Genomic DNA, 20,679 nt, shown 5'->3' with positions numbered 1-20,679 from the left:
GCAAGAGAGTTCCAGAAAAACATCTATTTCTGTTTTATTGACTATGCCTAAACTTTTGATGGTGTAGATCAAAACAAAGTGTGGAAAATTCTGAAAAAGATGGGAATACCAGAACACCTGACCTGTCTCCTGAGAAATCTATATGCAGGTCAAGAAGCAACAGTTAGAACTAGACATGGAAAAACAGACTGATTCCAAATTGGGAAAGGAGTACATCAAAGTTGTATATTATCATGCTGCTTATTTAACTTATATGCCCAGTACATCATGCAAAAGGCCAAGCTGGATGAAGCACAAACTAGAATCAAGATTACCTGGAGAAATATCAATAACCTCAGATACGCAGATGACACCACCCTTGTGGCAGAAAATGAACTACTACAGAGCCTCTTGATGAAAGTGAAAGAGGAGAGTGAAAAAGCTGGCTTAAAAGTCAACATTCAGAAAACTAAGATCAAGGAATCTGGTCCCATTGCTTCATGGCAAATAGATGGGGAAACAGTGGAAACAGCGGAAACAGCAAGAAACTTTATTTTCTTGGGCTTCAAAATCACTGCAGATAGTGACTGCAGCCATGAAATTAAAAATGCTTGCTCCTTGGAAGAAAAGCTATGTCCAACTTAGAAAGCATATTAAAAAGCAGAGACATTACTTTGCCAACAAAGGTCCATCTAGTCAAACCTATGGTTTTTCCAGTAGTCATATATAAATGTGAGAGTTGGACTATAAAGAAAGCTGAGTGCCAAAGAATTGATGCTTTTGAAGTGTGGTGTTGGAGAAGACTCTTGAGAGTCCTTGGACTGCAAGGAGATCCAACCAGTCCATCCTAAAGGAAAGCAGTCCTGAATATTCACTGGATGGACTGAGGCTAAAGTTGAAACTCCAATATTTTGGCCACCTAATGCAAAGAACTGACTCATTGGAAAAAACCCTGATGTTGGGAAAGATTGAAGACAGGAGAAGGGGATCACAGAGGATGAGAAGTTTGGATCACATCTCTGACTCGATAGACATGAGTTTGAGCAAGCTCCAGGAGTTGGTGATGGACAGGGAGGCCTGGTGTGCTGCAGTCCATGGGGTTGCAAATAGTAGAACATGACTGAGCAACTGAACTGAACTGTAGTCACTTTTAGTCTTCACATTTCCAAATTTCTGACTTCTCAAATGGGAGAGGAAAAATCACTTATGACTATATTTTTTTGTTCTGTATTTGGTGATTTTTACAAAATATTTATTTACCTTATTTCTTTATTTATTTGGTTGTGCTGAGTCTTAGTTGTGGCATATGGGATCTTTAGTGGCAGCATGCAAACTCTTAACTGAGGCACAAGGAATCTGGTTCCCTCACCGGAGACTGAACTTGGGCCTCCCTGCAATGGGAACGGGGAGTCTTAGCAACTGGACCACCAGGAAAGACCCTGGTGATATTTAATACCAAGCAATTTTTGAAGTATAGAAGTCCTCTATCTTGTCCACAAAAGAAATGGCTTAAAGCTACTAATACTTGGGAGAATAGATGCACCAAAGCAAATAGTTCAGGGGAGAAGTAGTAGAAGGAAGAAACGTTTATGACAGTTTGTAAGCTTCTATTGTAGAAGGTATTTTTCCTTTCAACATCTTGCTGTATCTATGCCCCTGGAATGATCTGCCTTTTGAATAGGAATAGAAGAAATTAAGTAACATGTATAGATATGCCCCAACACAAGGAGAAAAATAGAAGGACCAAAGACACTTGTGGTTTTTCTTATCCTTGTGTCTTTATGGCCACAAAGTAGCAGGAGAAATGTTCCAGAAATTCTATCTTGGATTTTCTAATGAGCTGCTGCTAGTCGTAAGGTTGAGACTGGAGGCAGTAGGCTCAGGCAAAACAAAGCCTGTTCATTACACTGTTTGTACCGAAGCCAATTAAGTGTGTGGCAGGCCCTAAGGACACTGGAGACACTCCCTGCTTACCTTAACACATCAAGAAATCTGCTCCCAATGTCCTACAAGAAAAGAAGGTGTGAAAACTCCCAGGTGTACAGCCTCCCAGATGGGTCATCCTGAGCAACTGACTTAACTGAATAGCTGTTCTCATGTTACAGATAAGGAAACAAACACTTGTTTTGCTCTCTCAAGGAGCAGTCCTTTGGATGGCAATTTATAATTACACTGACGTACTTTTGACCTGTAGATGTCTGTAAGAATGACATGGTGGAAACATGTTTGGCACTTGGCTAAAGAACAGTATCTTAACTGTATTTTTTAGGGCCTGGTATGAGTCGGGTGTTTCAGGAGAGTTGAGTGAGGGAAGTACTGAGAAAAGTGTGGGCTGACTGAGAGCTATCAAGGGGTAGGGAGGCCCCCAAGGCCAGCAGCAGAAGTGCTAATACCATTCCTAGATCTGAAGGGTTGAGGGAAGGAAGCTGCTCATGGACACTAGAGTTTTGCTCTGAAAACTCCCCAAGATAACTGTAGATGCCCAAGTGTGATTGAGGTACTGCGTGATCTAGAACCTCACCCTTCTCCAGTCTCCATATCTCCTTGGGTAATGTATCTTGGTGGAGTCCAACACGAAGCCAGCAAGTAAGTGCATCCATTCCATAGTGGTCACTCTCCCATGCCAAGAACAGGTGGACAGTGCTGGAGAGTGGATCTGGAAGAGCAGCTGGGGATTGTTCAGCACGCTAACCACTATCCAGAAAAGCTTTAAATAGATGTTGTTTGGTGTGTATATGTTAACCCCAATCTCCCAATTCATCCCCCTTCTTCCTCCCTGCCATGTCCACTCATTTGTTCTCTACATCTGTGTCTCTATTTATGTTTCACATTAAGATCATCTATACCTTTTTTCCTAGATTCCATGACAGTCTCTGGGTCCAGACATGACTAACTAGTGAGGACCTAATGTGTAGCACAGGGAACTCTACTCAATGCTCTGTGATGACTTAATGGGAAGGAAATCCAAAAGAGAGGAGATGTATGTATATGTGTAGCTGATTCACTTTGCAGTACAGCAGAAACTAACACAACATTGTGAAATAATCATACTCCAGGAAAAACTGATTAAAAGAATAAATTGTGATTAGGAATCCAAAGGGTGAAGGAAAACTGCTCTTTGACAAAACTGCCGATTTCTGTCTCATAGTCTTCAGTTCAGTTCTGTTCAGTCACTCAGACGTGTCCGACTCTTTGCTACCTCATGAACTGCAGCACGCCAGGCCTCCCTGTCCCTCACCAACTCCTGGAGTTCACCCAAACTCATGTCCATTGAGTTGGTGATGCCATCCAGCCATCTCATCCTCTGTTGTCCCCTTCTCCTCCTGCCCCCAATCCCTCCCAGCATCAGAGTCTTTTCCAATGAGTCAACTCTCTGCATGAGGTGGCCAAAGTACTGGAGTTTCAGCTTTAGCATCATTCCTTCCAAAGAAATCCCAGGGCTGATCTCCTTCAGAATGGACTGGTTGGATCTCCTTGCAGTCCAAGGGACTCTCAAAGGTCTTCTCCAACACCACAGTTCAAAAGCATCAATTCTTCAGCGCTCAGCTTTCTTCACAGTCCAACTCTCACATCCATACATGACCACTGGAAAAACCATAGCCTTGACTAGACGGACCTTTTTTGGCAAAGTAACGTCTCTGCTTTTCAATATGCTATCTAGTATGGTCATAACTTTCCTTCCAAGGAGTAAGCGTCTTTTAATTTCATGGCTGCAATCACGATCTGCAGCTATGAGTCTTAGAATCCCCTTAATGGATAGCTGATTCTTATTTCCATTTAACAGGACAGGTGATCCCGGGAGTTTACTAAATTGTTCATGGTCACAAAGCTAGTAAGTGTGAGGGTAATGTGAGAAACCGAACTTGCTTCACTTCAGTAGGAGAGAGCACTTATAAGGGACCTCTAACTTGTCAATAGATGCACATCATAGATAGTATGAAGCTGTATACCTTGATGGTGGAGGACATCAACATTTCTGTAATAAGTGGAAACCCAGGGAACCCTTCTTGTCCCATTAAAGCAAGGCCATCCATCATGATGCTTCACTCACATTCTGATACAACTCAAAGACACTGACCTAGGTATGCTAAAATCAACTGAGCATCAAAATTGTTTTAATTCCCGGTGTCTGAGAGACATCACAGTTTTTAAAAAAAAATTATTCTCTAATGATATATTTTTTTTAAATGATGAGGATAATATACACCGATCTTCTCAGTCTCTGAGAGAGTTGTAAACATTCTTTCATTGGAGTAACCTGAGAGGATTAATGTGTAGATCTCAATCCATCAACTTCTTTGAAAAAAGTTGCTGTCTTCCTTGAGGAATTATATCACTTTTCTCTGGTTAGTGGAAACTATACATGACATTCCAAAGTCGAGTGGTTGGCTTTAATTCATAATGACTTTAAACTGTGATGGTACCTCAACTTTACAAGCTACAAGTTACTCCTGTAACTATCATGGGAGTAAAACCATTTTATAATCCTTCTTACTGGAATTGGTCCCAGACTCAGGATATTCTGAGTCATGTAAATATGCATCCATAGCAGAGTAGCCACATTGGCATCTTCTCATACTAATGATAAGGTTCCCTTATTGTTGTTCTTACTATCTTTTGCCTAGATGTTTATTTTCTCCTCAAAAATGCCTCACAGTGATCCAAATTGGAATGGTTGCTGTATTTCTAATTTTTCTCCCTTCAGTTTTTGTTCATAAAGGTATGACTTATTGAATTATTTTTTTTTCTTTTTTTTTTTTTTTTTGTGGGAGAAGGGGGAGAAAGACCCAGGTGAGGGGCAAAGAGGTGGAGGGATGGGGGGTGCAGGATGGGGGAGAGTCTGGGAGTGGGTGAAGAGAAGACAGCCAAGAAAACTGACAAAAGAGAGGAGACGGTCAGAGAGTGAGAGACCCAGAGAGGGAAAGTTGGAGTGAGAACAGGAGGGAGAGAGTGAGATCCGGAGAGAGACTGACAGACGGAACAGGTAGACTGCTGGAGAGAGTGGGCTCCACGGACACTGCGGGGAGGGGGCGAGGGACCCTGACCAACAGAGACACAGAAAGACAGAGACCAAGATGGAGAAGACAGGAGGCCCAGCTGAAAGGGGCCAATCAATAAACCAAGACATGGTCAGGCTGTGCGGAAACGGAAAACCAGAAGGTGGGGGGAGAGAGAAAGAGACGGATGGAGTCAAGGACAGAAAGACCCCGAGCCCCGAGCAGACCAAAGGGGAAGGGAGGAGTGACGGGGAGCCATCGCTGGGGGCTGGGGCCCCTCCTGGCCCACCGCTCCCCACCCCTCCTCTCAGAGGACCTCCCCTCTCCGCGTTCCTGCCTGAATTATTAATATATTAAGATATGGTCAAGTCCTAAAATGAATTTTCATATTGAAAGATATTATTTTGTTACTATCCATATTTCTAAATAGGCAGGGCTGTCCAGTTGAGTGCTCCCTAAATGGGCAACTCTGATATAAAGGTGGTTTCAAGGTCAAATAAAGTGCAGAAGAACTCACATCTTTTCCCAGAGCCTGCTCATTGCCTGAATGGATTAGATTTCCCTGGACACTCTTGTTCCTCAGCTGCTACTTGAGTGATTCAGGGACTTGAACTTCTTGCAAACCTTTTGCAGATAGATGATTTAATTAAGAGCATATGAGTCCAGAAAAACAGAATTACAACTTCAGACATCCTTACCTTGAATTGAACATGTGTAATGTCCCTGAGGTTAGAAGTGAGAGGCAAATTGTCTTTAATTCAGAGATTTTTTTTTACTTGGTCCTGAGAGGTAACTCATTTACTCAACAGGAATATTCTGAGCTAGTCACAAACATTTTTATCATGGGCCTTTAGCAATATGGCGGCAGGGGATCTTATGACTGAGTTAAGTAAAAGTGTAGGACACAGAAAAATAGCAATCTCCATTAATATGGGAATGCCTGCATTACTCATTGTACATTAATTAATGAAGAATTATACAGCTATGAGAAGTAATGAGTTGAGCCTCTAACCATTGACAAGACCTCAAAAATATCCATTGTGTGAAAAAAGAAAGCCTCAGAACAATGACTATACTGTGATCACATTTGTGGTTAAATGTTCATATGTACATTTGCACATTTGTATGCATATATATATATATATATATATGAAAATGTACATATCAAAATGCTAGAGATATTTATCTATGAAAAGAGGTATGAGGGTAGGGAGAGGGCAAAATGAAGATTTTTCAAAATAACTTCAGGAGTACCTACACTGATCTTTGAATCTTTAACAAGAATATTAAATGACTAGTGAAATATACTGAGAAGCAGAAAGATAGAACTCTGAAAATATATCAGAAAAAAATAGTTCACGTTTTAGAACTGATACTACATTATTTACATGATTTTGTGTTTACCCCCTTTTCTATTTTCTCTATCTTTCTGTTTCTATAAAACATTTATTACTTTTACAATAGTCATGATGTAACTAAACAATTAAAATATAAATGTAGTTGAACAATGCCTGGACTTAGACACTTGCCTATATTAATTCTGATTGGCATTTTATTCATCTGAGTTGATTCTCATAATGCATTTATTTCTTTCATCTCTGATGTATTTGTGAGCCTTAGAATAATTTATCTTTGACCTCGGAGCCTTCCAGCTATTTGTGTATTTACTTCTCTTGTAGGGGAATTGGAGTCTGTGATAAATTGAAGGATTCTTTCACTTCCAGGGTTTTCCTGGGTAGATGAATCTATGTTATGATTTATACTTTAATTTGGTAGGCAAGAGTATGCCATTCAACTTACTTTCTAATGTACATTTTTATAAGTTCTTTTTTATACATTATAAAATGTACTTTTGCAAGTAATCCACTAATGTCTATGACTACAGTCTTTCTCAGTGTTGGCATCAGAGATGCACACCAGCTAAATGTCAAAAGAAAACAGAAAATTATCTGAGTGGGGATCTGTGGTATATGCATGTGTTTCTGTATGTGTGCATGAGTGTGTGCACGTGTGTGTGTGTGTGTGATTCACACATTCATTTTTGAATGAGCTGTCTGAAAGTCATTCTCCCATTTTCTTCCCCTCAGCAATTATAAAAACTGCCCTTCCCAATATGGACAGAGAAGCCAAGGAGGAGTACCTGGTCGTTATTCAAGCCAAAGACATGGGGGGACACTCGGGGGGCCTGTCTGGCACCACAACGCTTACAGTGACCCTCACTGACGTGAACGACAATCCTCCAAAATTTGCCCAGAGTAAGTGAATTCCCTGTGTTGCATGAGCATCTCTGTATGATGTTTTCATTTGAATCTATGAAAACTAGATTCAATGAAAAATCTAATTTTCAGTCATTTGAAAAACTGATAGCAATCACTGAGTGCCTCTGACGTGCAAGGTAGAATAAACCCATGTATGTAGGAGACTACCCATGCTATCATTTGGAGCCCACATGTATCCTCACTTTACAGATTTCAAAGCATATATAAGAACATTTTCGAATATTAAACATAAAGTAAATATCACAGCTGAGTATTAGAACCAGCAAGCCTGGATGCAAAGATTTGTGCTTATTTCTCTAGTCCAGGGTAGTCCTGTGAAGAAAACTGGAGAGAATGATTGAAACGCACCTCAGGTATTGCTCTATCAATAGTCCCACTTGTTCTATAAAAGAAACTAAATCTCTAGAGCCTGAGGTGGAGAAGGCAGATATACAGTACACTTGCTGCAAAATATATACTCCTCCTTCCAGTGGCTGGCGGGACATCAATGATCACCGACTCTCCCAGTGCCTGTGAAAGCTGTGCTCGGCCTCCTAAACCTCGCAACAGCAATTGAGGCAGCCACCATCAGTGAATCAGGAAGACGATCATTATTTGCCAACTTTCCTGTACTCTCATAGAAACCTTTCCTTCTGTGCATTTTGGCAAGGGATCTTCTATTAGAGAGATGATTTAGGAAGAGCTTTCTGACATGAGAGCCTTAAATTGAGAGAAATGAATGATGAGTAGGAATTGGGAACAAGGTGAAACCATGAAAGGGAGGATGGACATTGCAACTGGAGGAAATAGATGCCCAAAAGTCCTGTGAAGAAGGGTATGTGGCCCTGAATGAGAATTGAAAAAATTCCACTACAGCTGGAGCACAGTCTGGAGAGCTAGGTTAGGCAGGGAGTCAGTCATCCTTGGATCTGTAGGCCATTTTAAGTACCATGATCTTTATCCTAATATCGCTGCTGCTGCTAAGTCACTTCAGTCGTGTCCGACTCTGTGCAACCCCATAGACGGCAGCCCACCAGGCACCCCGTCCCTGGGATTCTCCAGGCAAGTACACTGGAGTGGGTTGCCATTTCCTTCTCCAATACATGAAAGTGAAAAGTGAAAGTAAAGACCCTCAGCAACCCCATGGACTGCAGCCTTCCAGGCTCCCTCCTCCTAATATCGCTAGGAAGTCATTAAAATATTTTAAGTTGTAGGTTGAATAATAGGATTTGATTTTAAGGAAATCAGAGAAAATGGAAGCTGGCCTTCTTCCAGAGTCTTTTCCACACTGCAGCCAGGTAAAGGATGCTAGAAATCATTCACATAAAAGGTGATGAAAGCCCTGGCAAGCAGGGTCGATCGTGTGGGAATGGAGGGAAGTGATAGATGTTTGAGGGCTAATGTTAACAACAGTCTAAGGGTAGACTGCGCTTTCAGTCGAGGATGCAAGTTACCCTCTTCCTGACATGAGAGATCAGCTGCCTGCTGGTGCTCTTTGCTGGGATAGAAAATACTTTAGGAAAACCACGGTTTTTGAAGAGAGAGAGAGAGAGAGAGAGAGAGAAACCAGATGAGGGAGAAGGAGAGTGAGAGAGGGAGAGACAGAGACAAGGCTTGGAAATGACACATTTGAGGTGCTTTGGAAAAATTCTCTGCAAAAATGCCAAGGTAGAAAGAACAAGAAATACTGCATTTCATTAAGCATGTGAGAATATCCACATCTGGCCATTCATAAATCAGACAACAATGCAACCCTTTTTAAGCCGAAATGACGGAAATTAAAAACGCTGTCTCTTGCATCTTTCCCCCGATTCTTTTATTCTCTTTTCAGTTGCCATTATAGTTAATACACTAGCATGCAACTCCTCTTTCTCAGAAAATTATTGTTTCAATTGCACAGTAGCCTATGAGTTTCACAAGTGTTTCCTCTCTTAGAAGTAATAATGATTAACTATGATCACACTGAAAGGGATGATGAGAGTAGGAAGAATAACAGTGGATAATGAAACGTGTCACTGGCTCGATTTCTCAAAGCTTCCTGTTGCAGGGCTGGCAGTAAGGTGAGGCCCCATGCTGTCTTATTTACCTAATAAGCACATCTTGAGGAATCATCACAAGACCTTACCTGAAATATAAAGTTGGAAGGAAATGGAATCATTACTGATTATGGGGGGAGTGGGAGACTTGTGCTTGACATGATGATTTTTGGTGCCTACCTTGTGAAAAAACTGTTTTGTTCCCTAGTCCCATAATATTATGATTTTAAGAGGCATTTTGATTCCATCATTAGATAAAAGTGTGCCACTGCCATTAGAAAATTTTTCCCTCATAAGAAGTTATCCTTATATACTGGGTACAATGAGGCCTTAGTTTATCCAAGGGACTCAATGATTGAGTTCAAAATAGACTCAGGTAATGTTCTCTAGATTTAATTTTTCCTTTCGGGATTATGGTCCATTGAACGTTTATTTCCCCTTGTTCTCGTTACATGGGGACTACAACTTCCTGGTTGCCTGGATTTGGATTCCCCAGAAACAGGCACTGAGACAAGAATTTGATTATAAGTGGTTTATCTTGGAGATGATCCAAGAAAGGCCAGTTTGGAAGTGAGAATGTGAGGGAGGGGAGGCCAGAAAGCCAATGCTGTGTATTCTCAAGCCAGCTACCACTGAAGAAACTGGAGCTCCATCCCTTTGGGGATACCCTGGCACCCTGTAAATAAACAAAAGGAAAGAACAAGCTTAAGACTATCCTGCCAGAGAGGTGATGGAGCCAGGGATTTTATATAGTAAGTTGTGTGAGTCTTTGAGGGGTGTTAATTTTCTGAGAGTTCTAGCCTGACAGGCAATGGGCAACATGGGTTCTGAAGGCCAAAGGAAACCCTCAGAAGTTGGCTGTTGGCTAGAGGATATGAGTGACTGAAGTGGTTACTACCAGAGGTTAGGGCTTGGGGTACCAGCAGCTTCCCCTACACCAATGAGAGCGAATGGCACCGGTGCAACAGTCAAAGTGATCTGAATAAAAAAAGAACTGATATAACTAATTAGACACATTGTCCTGCCTCCCCCTAGGAGAAGGGATACACACTGTAATTGTATTTTTGCCTAGAGAGTTTTGAAGGTAGGATTTTTGGTCTTCAGAGCAAGGAGGACTTTAGTAACAAGAGGAGTGTTTCATGTGTCTGAACAGCTTGCTGCAGGGCATAGCAGAGGCTTGGTAATTGGATTTTATCAAAAATGGTCTACAAGTCTGTAAATATAAAGGTAACTTCAAAAGTGACTTTCAGTGTGTTACACATTGCATCTATCTGTGCCGAAATTAGCTTAATATTTTATGTTGGGCAACAATGAATATCCCCAAGGGCAGCCAATGTGATTATACAGCGAATGGGGAAGAACATTCACACAGACTCACTAATATCCTGATATAACTCTGCTCCAAATATGTACTTGGTAAACATATGGTTGAGTAAGTCCCATAACTCAGAAGAGTTTCAAAGAGAGATCGCTGCTTTTTCTGGGAACTATTTGTCTCTGACTCATGTAAAAGGTTGTATGTTCCACAGTGAAAAGGATGTTTTTGCCTTTCCCATCACTGTGTCGGTCACATCTGTACCCAGGTACCTCGAACAAGAAAGGTGCCCAATAAGTATTTGCTAAATGAATGAATGAATGGAACATATGCAGTGCTCAGGGTCTCTCCTCTTTCCTAAGGTCTGTATCACTTCTCGGTACCAGAAGACGTGGTTCTTGGCACTGCCATAGGAAGGGTGAAGGCCAATGATCAGGATATTGGTGAAAACGCACAGTCATCCTATGACATCATTGATGGAGACGGAACAGCACTCTTTGAGATCACTTCTGATGCCCAGGCCCAGGATGGCATTATAAGACTGAGAAAGGTAAGCTCAGGAAGGTTTTGCTCATCTTCAAAATATTAATACCTCTTTGAAATGTGAACATTGAAGATGGTGGTGGTTGGGTGGACTTCCTGATATAATCTTAGAAGGGAAGGAGGTTTGGCTTCTTTAGCTATGAAAAAGTAAGAGTCCTGGGACCTCCCTCATGTTCTAGTGGCTACGATTCCGTCCTCCTAATGCAGGGAGCCCAGGTTAGATCCCTGGTCAGGAAACTAGATCCTACATGCCGCAACCCACACGCCATGTGGCACAGCCAAGACCAGGCATAGTCAAATAAATGAATAATAAATAATGTTGGAAGAAATAAGAAGAAAAAGTAAGAGTCCTTTCTCACATCCTATCTCTTGGTCCTACTTTATATTTCAGCTAAAGCTCAGTAAGCAGTGACCATGGTGGTGCTAGCCTGCCATCTCATCCATCATTTCTCTCCTGTCTGTGCCTCAGTGTTTTACCATGAGTCGCAGGAACTTGCTCAGTTCTTGTCCAGAGCCTCCAGCTATCTAGGAAAGTCAACACTGAAGGCAGCCTTCAAGCAATAAAGGACAAAGACTTGTGGACAGTTTTCTTGGAAGAAATTACCTTGAGGCAGATTGTCTGTGGCTCCTCAGAGATTTTTCAGTTGGCGGAGGGGAGGGGGATCCTCATTAGCCCACAAAAGTGGCAAATTCAATGCCTTTTCTATAGAACTCGCCCCCCCCATTTCTGTATTCCTGCTTCTTCAGTTCAGTTCAGTTGCTCAGTCGTGTCCGACCCCATGAATCGCAGCATGCCAGGCCTCCCTGTCCATCACCAACTCCCAGAGTTCACTCAGACTCATGTCCATCGAGTCGGTGATGCCATCCAGCCATCTCATCCTCTGTCATCCCCTTCTCCTCCTGCCCCCAATCCGTCCCAGCATCAGAGTCTTTTCCAATGAGTCAACTCTTCGCATGAGGTGGCCAAAGTACTGGAGCTTCAGCTTTAGCATCATTCCCTCCAAAGAACACCCAGGGCTGATCTCCTTCAGAATGGACTTGATGGATGTCCTTGCAGTTCAAGGGACTCTCAGGAGTCTTCTCCAACACCACAGTTCAAAAGCATCAATTCCTCGCTCAGCTTTCTTCACAGTCCAACTCTTGGAGTAGTTCTAAAACATGCATTGAAGGTTCCTAGGTCTTCATTGCAATCTCTGCTTTTAGAGAAACTCAAAGACAGACAAACTAGTCAGCCTGTTATTCTGGCTCGTTCTGGCCCTGAAAGGACAGGGCCAACCTGGCTAACATAAGATACTCCAAATTATGATCAAATGTCCAAGCAATGAGGTCAGTGAAGCTCAGCTTTGTTTTGTTCCTGGGTGTGGGGATGGACTTCTCAGGTGGTGTTAGTGGTAAAGAACCCGCCTGCCAATATAGGAGATGTAAGACGTACGGGTTTTATTTCTGGCTTGGGAGGATCCCCTGGAGGAGGGCATGGCAACCCACTCCGGTATTCTTGCCTGGAGAATCCCATGGATAGAGGAGCCTGGTGGGCTACATCCATAGGGTCACAAAGAGTCAAACAGGACTGAAGCGACTTAGCATCCACACACCTGGGGCTACCACTGAAGAAAGAAATATCTCCACAAATAGTACAAAGAATATATGGCAATCTGTGATTGCTTTTGCTCACAACCATTTGTGTGTATGTACGTATGGTAAATATGAAAGATTCTGCACATTTTCCATATTTATTTCTCATCATGACAAGTTTATTGAAAAAAAAATGTGTAGAGCACAGTTCAGTATTTTATGGACATGGGCATTTGCAAAGGAAAATGCCCCTTTATCCTCATAATGAGTATTTTGCTCAGTATTGTACTGCATGTTTGTTGTGAAGTAGTAGAAATTAATTTTAAAACAGATTTGCTGATTCATGAATTGAAAGACGTATGATCAGTCACGCTGTTGGGAGCCAGTCGTTCTGCCCTCTGTCTTGATCAGCAATATATTGACATGACTCCGAGCTTACTATCTGACTCTCTCTCATGTTACACAGGGATCTGCTCCCCATGGTCATGCTTTTGAAGTCCCCCATCAGGGAGGTCTTGACAGTGAGAACCTGGAATTTTCTGGATATACTCTAAAATACAAAATCAAGTTTAAAAATCAATTTTGAAGAAAAAATTGGTTGCATCTATTTTAACTCTGCTGAGCAATGCTTCGTTTTGACCTGGATGGAGCTCAGTAGTAAAAGTTGCAAAGTATTTAAAAACTCATGTTTGAAATAGAGTACAGTATAATTATACTTGAGTCAATTATTGAATAACCCAGGGCCACATTTTCCTTGGTTAATGATTCCTAATGTCATTTTTATTGTTATTATTAACTGCTATTCTTTGTTACCATAAGGTGCTTTTATAAACTGAAGCAATTAGCCATTTGCTCTATTTTTATTCACCGCTCTTCATAAACTTAGAAACATATTCACATCTCAACACCAAGAAACACATGCATTTTACTCTGGAAAATGATGTACGGAGTCATTTTCCCACAATGCATGGACCCTGTTTTTGGTCTGATAAAGTCCTAAGGACACCAGAATGTGTTCAGGTTGGGCTAAGAATTTAGCAGAGCATAATATGCTATATTCAATGGCATTTGTGAAGAATTTGAAATTACATAATTGTTACAGTTGGGGCTGTTGCAAAATTGTGAAAATGATGATGTTGAATCATGTATTCATGGGTATGTGTATATATGTGCTTAGAAATTTCAGAATGCGCAGGATTGAGTATCTGCTTTATTAGAAAATATCTCTCAAGAAAAGTCCAGTCCAATTAGAAAAAAATTCAAATATAAAAATCAACACTATATATGTGTATATATAAGCTTGTAGGAGAGTTCTGAAAGAATTCAGTAATGCTGCTTTGTGTTCAGACTTCTTTTAAAAAAAATTTGCATCACAGATGTAAAGTTCAATTTCTTATAAGAAATTGCAGTGCAAGCCTAAATTATCTTTTTGAACCTTGACAGAAATACATCCTTGACATCTGAAGTATTATGCCCTGCTGAGAGAATTGGACAGCGAGGATTCTGACGCAGATGGGCTTTGGGTTGTTAAGGGGGGCTGTGTTCTTTTACCTTCCTCTATTTACTTAGATCATTAAGTCTTTGGGGCTTTTAAGGCAGGAAGAATTAATAGGTCAGAAATATTTTCAGTAATGGTGCAATGAGGTAATTTCGTATTGCTTTTAAGTGGTTTGTAGAAGACACAGTAAGTCCTAGCTATCTATATATCTACTTGTCTCCCTCTTCCTTCCCTTAAATATAAAAACAGGTAGATATATATCTGCATACATCTTTATATGTCCACCTGCTTCACAGCACGGAACTCATAATAGAGACCTTCTCAGAATGCCCTAAAAAAGAATAAACTTGATTTTAGCCATGATCAGCAAAGCAGTGATGCTCTAGAAGTGAAATAGGAAAACACTCTTTGTTGGGATTAGTGCTAAATTATGCTTTATAATGTCTCCATGGACTAAACAATGATTATTTCTTGTTCTTTACATTTCACACACTGTTGCAGAAATGATAAAAAATATTCTTCCCAGATAGAGATTGTGTTTGATGCTGCCTTATCTCCGACCAGCAGAGGCCCGATTAACTGACTGATTGGTATGCAGGTCACACCATCACTAGTAAAATTTTATTATGACTCTGAAGTGAAATTTTGATGGCACGATTCATGACTGTGAATATTTTGTGAATTCCAAGTGAAATGAGCAAAACAAAACAAAACAGTAGGAGATTAGATTCACTGAGCTTGTATAATAAACAGATATCAATAAATGCCTGTAAAATTTACAGGTTGAATATGGGGGATAGGAGAGTGATCCCATTAAGACTCACAAATGGGCTTAAATGCACATAACGATCATCCATCAGTGTTATACTCATTTGTTCTCGCGGCTGTGGTCATTAGTGAGAAACATTCATCTTTGTCATTTCTTAACAGCCTCTGGATTTTGAGACCAAAAAATCCTATACACTGAAGGTAGAGGCGGCCAATGTCCACATTGACCCGCGTTTCAGCGGCAGGGGGCCCTTTAAAGACACGGCGACCGTCAAAATTGTCGTCGAAGATGCTGATGAGCCTCCGGTCTTCTCTTCACCGACTTACCTCCTGGAAGTGCATGAGAACGCTGCTCTCAACTCCGTGATTGGGCAGGTGACCGCTCGTGACCCCGACATCACCTCCAGTCCAATAAGGTATTTCTCTTTTAAAAGGAAGATTCGCTACGGCCTGTGACAAGCAAATCAGTACAAAATGTAATTATGTATGCAGTCCATGTGGCTGCCTTTGAGACACTGCTCACATGGCCAAGGGATTTTGGTCAACATGCACCACGCTTGTGTCTATGGGTGTGTTGCACACACATATGCCCACACACCTGGGAACAGCTATATATAATGCTCAGAGCCAGAAATGCTAAGATGAAGAAAGCTGTTTGGCTTTCAGAGAGCACAGTGAAAAGGCCAGATCACATGTATTTTGCAGTGCTTTTGGGTGGACCCTTTATATTACATTGTTTTTGCTTGTTGTCCTTTTGTTTTCTAGCATCAGAAAAGGATTGCTATTTTCTTTTCTTTCTCCTTTGACAATCACATGGATTATGTATAAAAATTTAGAGCTGTAAGGTATTGTCTTGGAGTAGTAAGAGACCCTCATCTTATTTCTGTATTTGGGTTTGAAATTATCTTTTTATTACTAGATGGACATTTCTGATCGGTCAGCATATCTGCATGGGTGCCTTTTAGACAAAAACCTTTCTCTGCTATTTCAAAAGTACCCTTTGTTTATACTTTCCCTGCTCAAAAATTTTCCCAAGATGAGAAATATAACCCTTCATTAAGGATTTTGTTCTTTTTTTTAGAAATGAGGCTCAGTTCTGGGTTTTTTTGTTGTTGTTGTTGAACTGTGTACATCTTTTCTCTTTTGCCAGTCACCCAAATGACGGTGCAGATGCTCAAGCTAAATAGCTTTCTTCCGAAAGAACACTGAAAATCTATAACTTGTCCACTGGTCTCCAAGGGTGAAGTGTTGGTTAATGACGTGTTTGAGTGTGGATTTCAAATATTTTCTGAGAAATGCTTGTTGAAAAAGAGAGAGAAAATATATATAGAAGAATACAGTTTTAAAGAATTGTCCAGTTAATTTATGAGTTAGATGTCAGCTTATATGCAAGTCATTCAGTTTCTAAATTACGGGGACTTAGGGCAGATATTTTTCTAATTACTTTATTCAGGGAAACTCTAGATAGACAAATGGCTTTCTGAAAGCTATGTTTATTCAATTCTTGTTCCTGTATTAAATGCCCAATACTCCCGAGGGTGGTGAAACGCTGAGGCTGGAGGTAAAACACTTCGGCGTAGTCAGTGCCCCAAATAATTTGTGTCTGGGCAAAAAAAAAAAATCCTTTTCAGATCCAGAAAAGTTGTTTTTAGCACAAGCCATTTTGAAATTCAGGATGAGAGTGTATCTCATAAGGATACCAAAAAAATGCTTTCTTCAAAAGAGCAACCTCTAAGAAGGTAAAACTCCATGTGGGGAATTGAGGAATGGTCAGTTGCCTATTCTCTGTTCTAAGGAACTCAACATGCTGTAGGCACACGGAATCCTCCCTATTTGTTAAGAGAACCGTACCTCTAAAAGGGACAAGAATTGGATACCAGGGAAGAAAGAATCCAGAAAAATAAGTTTAGATGGATGTCCATTTTCTGACTAAATGGTGAAGTTGTGAAATCACTTTATGCTGAAATTCTAATATAAATAGAGGCAATGATACTTGTTGAGTAAATGAATCTGCCCCGTTTTCAACTGTTACCCATTTTCTTCTGAAGGAACACAGAACTGAGCAGTTCCCACTTCCTTCACATCTTTAAGCATAAGGGACAGGGTAATGGCAAGCGTAAACAAGACTGAACCGACCGAGAGACCGTGGGCCAGCTTAGCACTGGGTTTGTCAAGATTTCTACTCCTGTCAGCAAAGACTCCATAGGGGGCCAGGAGCAAGCCAAGCGGAGGACCCTCATGGAAAGTGGGGGTTCAGATATCAGAGGAGTTCCGGGTACACCCCAGACATGGAATCTGGAGTACCAGCAGGAACAAACTTCCTGTGCGGAGACATGTCCTTCATCAGCTAGAGATGAAGTGTGAGGAACTTTTGGTACTGAAGTAATACTAACCTCAAATGGGCAGAAATGGGTAAAAATCTAGGTTTAGAGCTCCCCACGTGTTGTAATCTATCTTTTTACTTATGTAAAAATGGATATTTTTAGAATCATTCCAGTTCACAGGGAATCCAGTGACTATTATCACTGCAGTTGATTGTTACGGCTATTGCTATTGTTTTTTATTACTGCCATTGGCATAAAAGGCAGGTGTATAAGAAGCTTGAGGCTGCTTAGCAACAACTGCCTGGTTTGGAAGCATTTCATTTCCAGGCAAACTAAAGGAGGCTTGGGGCCATGTTCCCAGGAAGAGATGGACAGATGAAGTGCCATTTGATGACACAGTCATATCTGTAGCTCTGGTAGATGGCAGGCAAGTGCTATTAATTGTTCCCTTGGCATATGTGCCTGTGTATGTGCAAATTCACTTCAGCCATGTCCAACTCTTTGCAGTCCCATGGACCATGTGCGCCAGGCTCCTCTGTCCATGGGATTCTTTAGGCAAGAATTCTAGAGTGGGTTGCCACTTCCTTCTCCAGGGGATCTTCCCAACCAACGGACAGGACCCGCAGCTCTTAAGTCTCCTGCATTGGTAGGCAGGTTCTTTAATATAGCGCCACCTGGGAAGCCCAGGTGGCATATATGGCCCCACCCAAAGAAGGGGTGATCAGTGTTTCAAATCATTTCCAGTAGGGTTTTGATGCGTTATTCAGAAAGAGCGCCCCACGTGGTTCTAATTGGCGGTGCATTGGCTCCATGGGATAAGAATGTAAGAATCACCAACTGCATTTTTTCAGTATCTGTTCTGCATTTTTGCAGTTATCCCCCCTCCCACCTTAGTCCCCGAGTTGGGTTGTGGAGAGTGGCTTTCCTCTTTCTATGCACAATTGGTTAATTTCTGTAGAAAATTAAATTTCCTGACTAGCCAGAGCAGTACAGAGTTCCTTATACGTCTAGCAGACAGATTTAGAGCCATTTAACCTTTTAAAACAGGACTAGAGGACACAGATATTCAGGGAATTATCAAGTAACAAATAGTAACGCATGATTGTCTCTTTAGGACTGTTGTATTTTATATACTAACAAGACTGTATCCATCGTTTAGGGGAATGTTTGCTTTGCTATCCAGCAAGAAATAGGCATTTATTGTGGCATTGGCCATGTTAAAACATGTAGTCATTAATTGGCTGGTCAGCTTCCTCTACGACTCTGCTTCTTTTGAGAGCTCACTGACAGGCTAAAAATATCAATGTATTTAAAAAATTCTTATAACTAAACATGTGTCTGTGTCTATAAACATGTCTGTATTTATATCTATGTTTGTATAATCACAGGGCAAACACACAGTGATACAAAGACAAAACACAAAGGCAAAATCTCCCTTCCGGGAACATTAATTAAGCATGTGCTACTTTCTTCATTAGCATATGCATCTCAGTAATATAGAATATAGTTGTGTAAATTATTTAAAAGATGCCATGTCTTGAACAGATCGTTTCAAACCCTGTCAATGCTACTTCCCAGACAGATAGCTGGTCTCTGGAATTCTCTTTGAGACTCAGCTTCTTCCTTGGTATTCTAGGATAATATCATTTTCCTCAGACAGTTACTGACATAATTAAGTTGTTAAATAAAATAAGTGGAGTTATTAGGACTACCAACTAATAAAGCCACCATAAATTTCATATCTTAAATGCAAAATAAAAGCCTAGTACTCATTTTAGTAGAGATTCTTCTACTAAAGTTTGCTGACTGTGCAGGATTATCTTTTTCTTTTCACTTATCAGTTGCATGCTAAATAGTCTAATTAACCTCATTTGGTCTAATTTGCCTTTGCTACTGTGGTGAATATTGCTACTAGTGAGTGCTTAATATGTGGCAGAGATGTGCTACATGGGTTCATTTCATTCTTTAACACCTCTGTGAGATAATGTGTATACTCATTTAACAGATGAGGAAGCTGAGGAGAAAAAGACTATCTTGCCTGTCGTCACACAAATAGTCAAGGATGGAACTGTGGTGCATAGCCATTTTTTGTTCTTTCTTTCTGACAATGCAATGCCTGATTTCTATCCTTTGTCACACTCCCTTTCTTTCCTTGTGATTTCTGTGACACAAACTGTGTCTTGACACAAACTGTTGGGATGGCTTAGCAGGACCAGTTTTTTCTGCAAATCTTTTTTATTTGTTTATTCTAGTAAGTTTCAGGTGTGCAGAATTATAGTTAGACTGCAATGTTTATAGTATAAGTGTTATACTATGGTAGGTACTATAGTACAGATGTTTGTGGTATAAACATCGATATACACTACAGACTTTTCACCACCACAAGCCCAGTCACCACCTACCAACATACAGCTCACCACCCTCACCCATTTCACCACCTCCAAAAGCCTCTTCCCTTCTGGTAGCTACTCATCCCTATGAGTGTGTTTCTGTTTTATTTTGTTTTAGATGGCACGTGTAAGTAAGATTATATATTTGTTATTTCTCTGACAAACTTTACTTAACATAATACCTTCAGGGTCCATCCACATTTTCACAAATGGTAGGATTTTATTCTTTTTCATGACTGAGTAGTATTCCACTGCATTTTGTTTGTGTGTGTGTGTGTGTGTGTGTGTGTGTGATCTTCTTTATCCATTCATTCATGGATGGACATTTAGATTGTTTCCATATCTTGGCTATTATAAGCAAGGCTGCTCTGAATTAGCAGGAAATACAAAACCCATTCATTTTCTAACTGGTTTCATGCAATTCAGGATGCACAAGATCAAGAAAAAGGAGAGTATACCAGGCTGTGGAATTAACCAGAGTATGAGTGGAGGATTTCTTGCTCCTTCAGTTCAGTTCAGTCGCTCAGTCGTGTCCGACTCTTTGCGACCCCATGAATCACAGCACGCCAGGCCTCCCTGTCCATCACCAACTCCTGGAGTTCACTCAAACTCATGTCCATGGAGTCGGTGATGCCATCCAGCCATCTCATCCTCTGTCATCCCCTTCTCCTCCTGCCCTCAATCCCTCCCAGCATCAGGGTCTTTTCAAATGAGTCAACTCTTCGCATCAGGTGGCCAAAGTATTGGAGTTTCAGCTTCAGCATCAGTCCTTCCAGTGAACGCGCAGGACTGATCTCCTTTAGGATGGACTGGTTGGATCTCCTTGCAATCCAAGGGACTCTCAAGAGTCTTCTCCAACACCACAGTTCAAAAGCATCAATGCTTTGGTGCTCAGCTTTCTTCACAGTCCAACTCTCACATCCGTATATGACCACTGGAAAAACCATAGCCTTGACTAGACGGACCTTTGTTGGCAAAGTAATGTCTCTGCTTTTCAAT

General features: G+C 41.0%; 1 protein-coding gene across 1 annotated transcript in view; it reads left to right on the top strand.

Annotated features, from left to right (window-relative positions):
* CDH8 (cadherin 8) overlaps positions 1-20,679 on the top strand; it is a 409,933-nt gene that overhangs the window by 229,978 nt on the left and 159,276 nt on the right. Inside the window, exons 5-7 of the mRNA XM_070770688.1 lie at positions 7,064-7,231; positions 10,948-11,135; positions 15,129-15,382. Coding sequence (XP_070626789.1) covers positions 7,064-7,231; positions 10,948-11,135; positions 15,129-15,382 — 610 coding nt within the window. The remainder of the gene's footprint in view (positions 1-7,063; positions 7,232-10,947; positions 11,136-15,128; positions 15,383-20,679) is intronic.

This window comes from Bos indicus, chromosome 18 (genome assembly GCF_029378745.1).
Source record: "Bos indicus isolate NIAB-ARS_2022 breed Sahiwal x Tharparkar chromosome 18, NIAB-ARS_B.indTharparkar_mat_pri_1.0, whole genome shotgun sequence".
Classification (NCBI taxonomy): domain Eukaryota; kingdom Metazoa; phylum Chordata; class Mammalia; order Artiodactyla; family Bovidae; genus Bos; species Bos indicus.
Note: the sequence above shows the minus strand (reverse complement) of the source record. Positions and strands in the feature narration are given on the sequence as shown.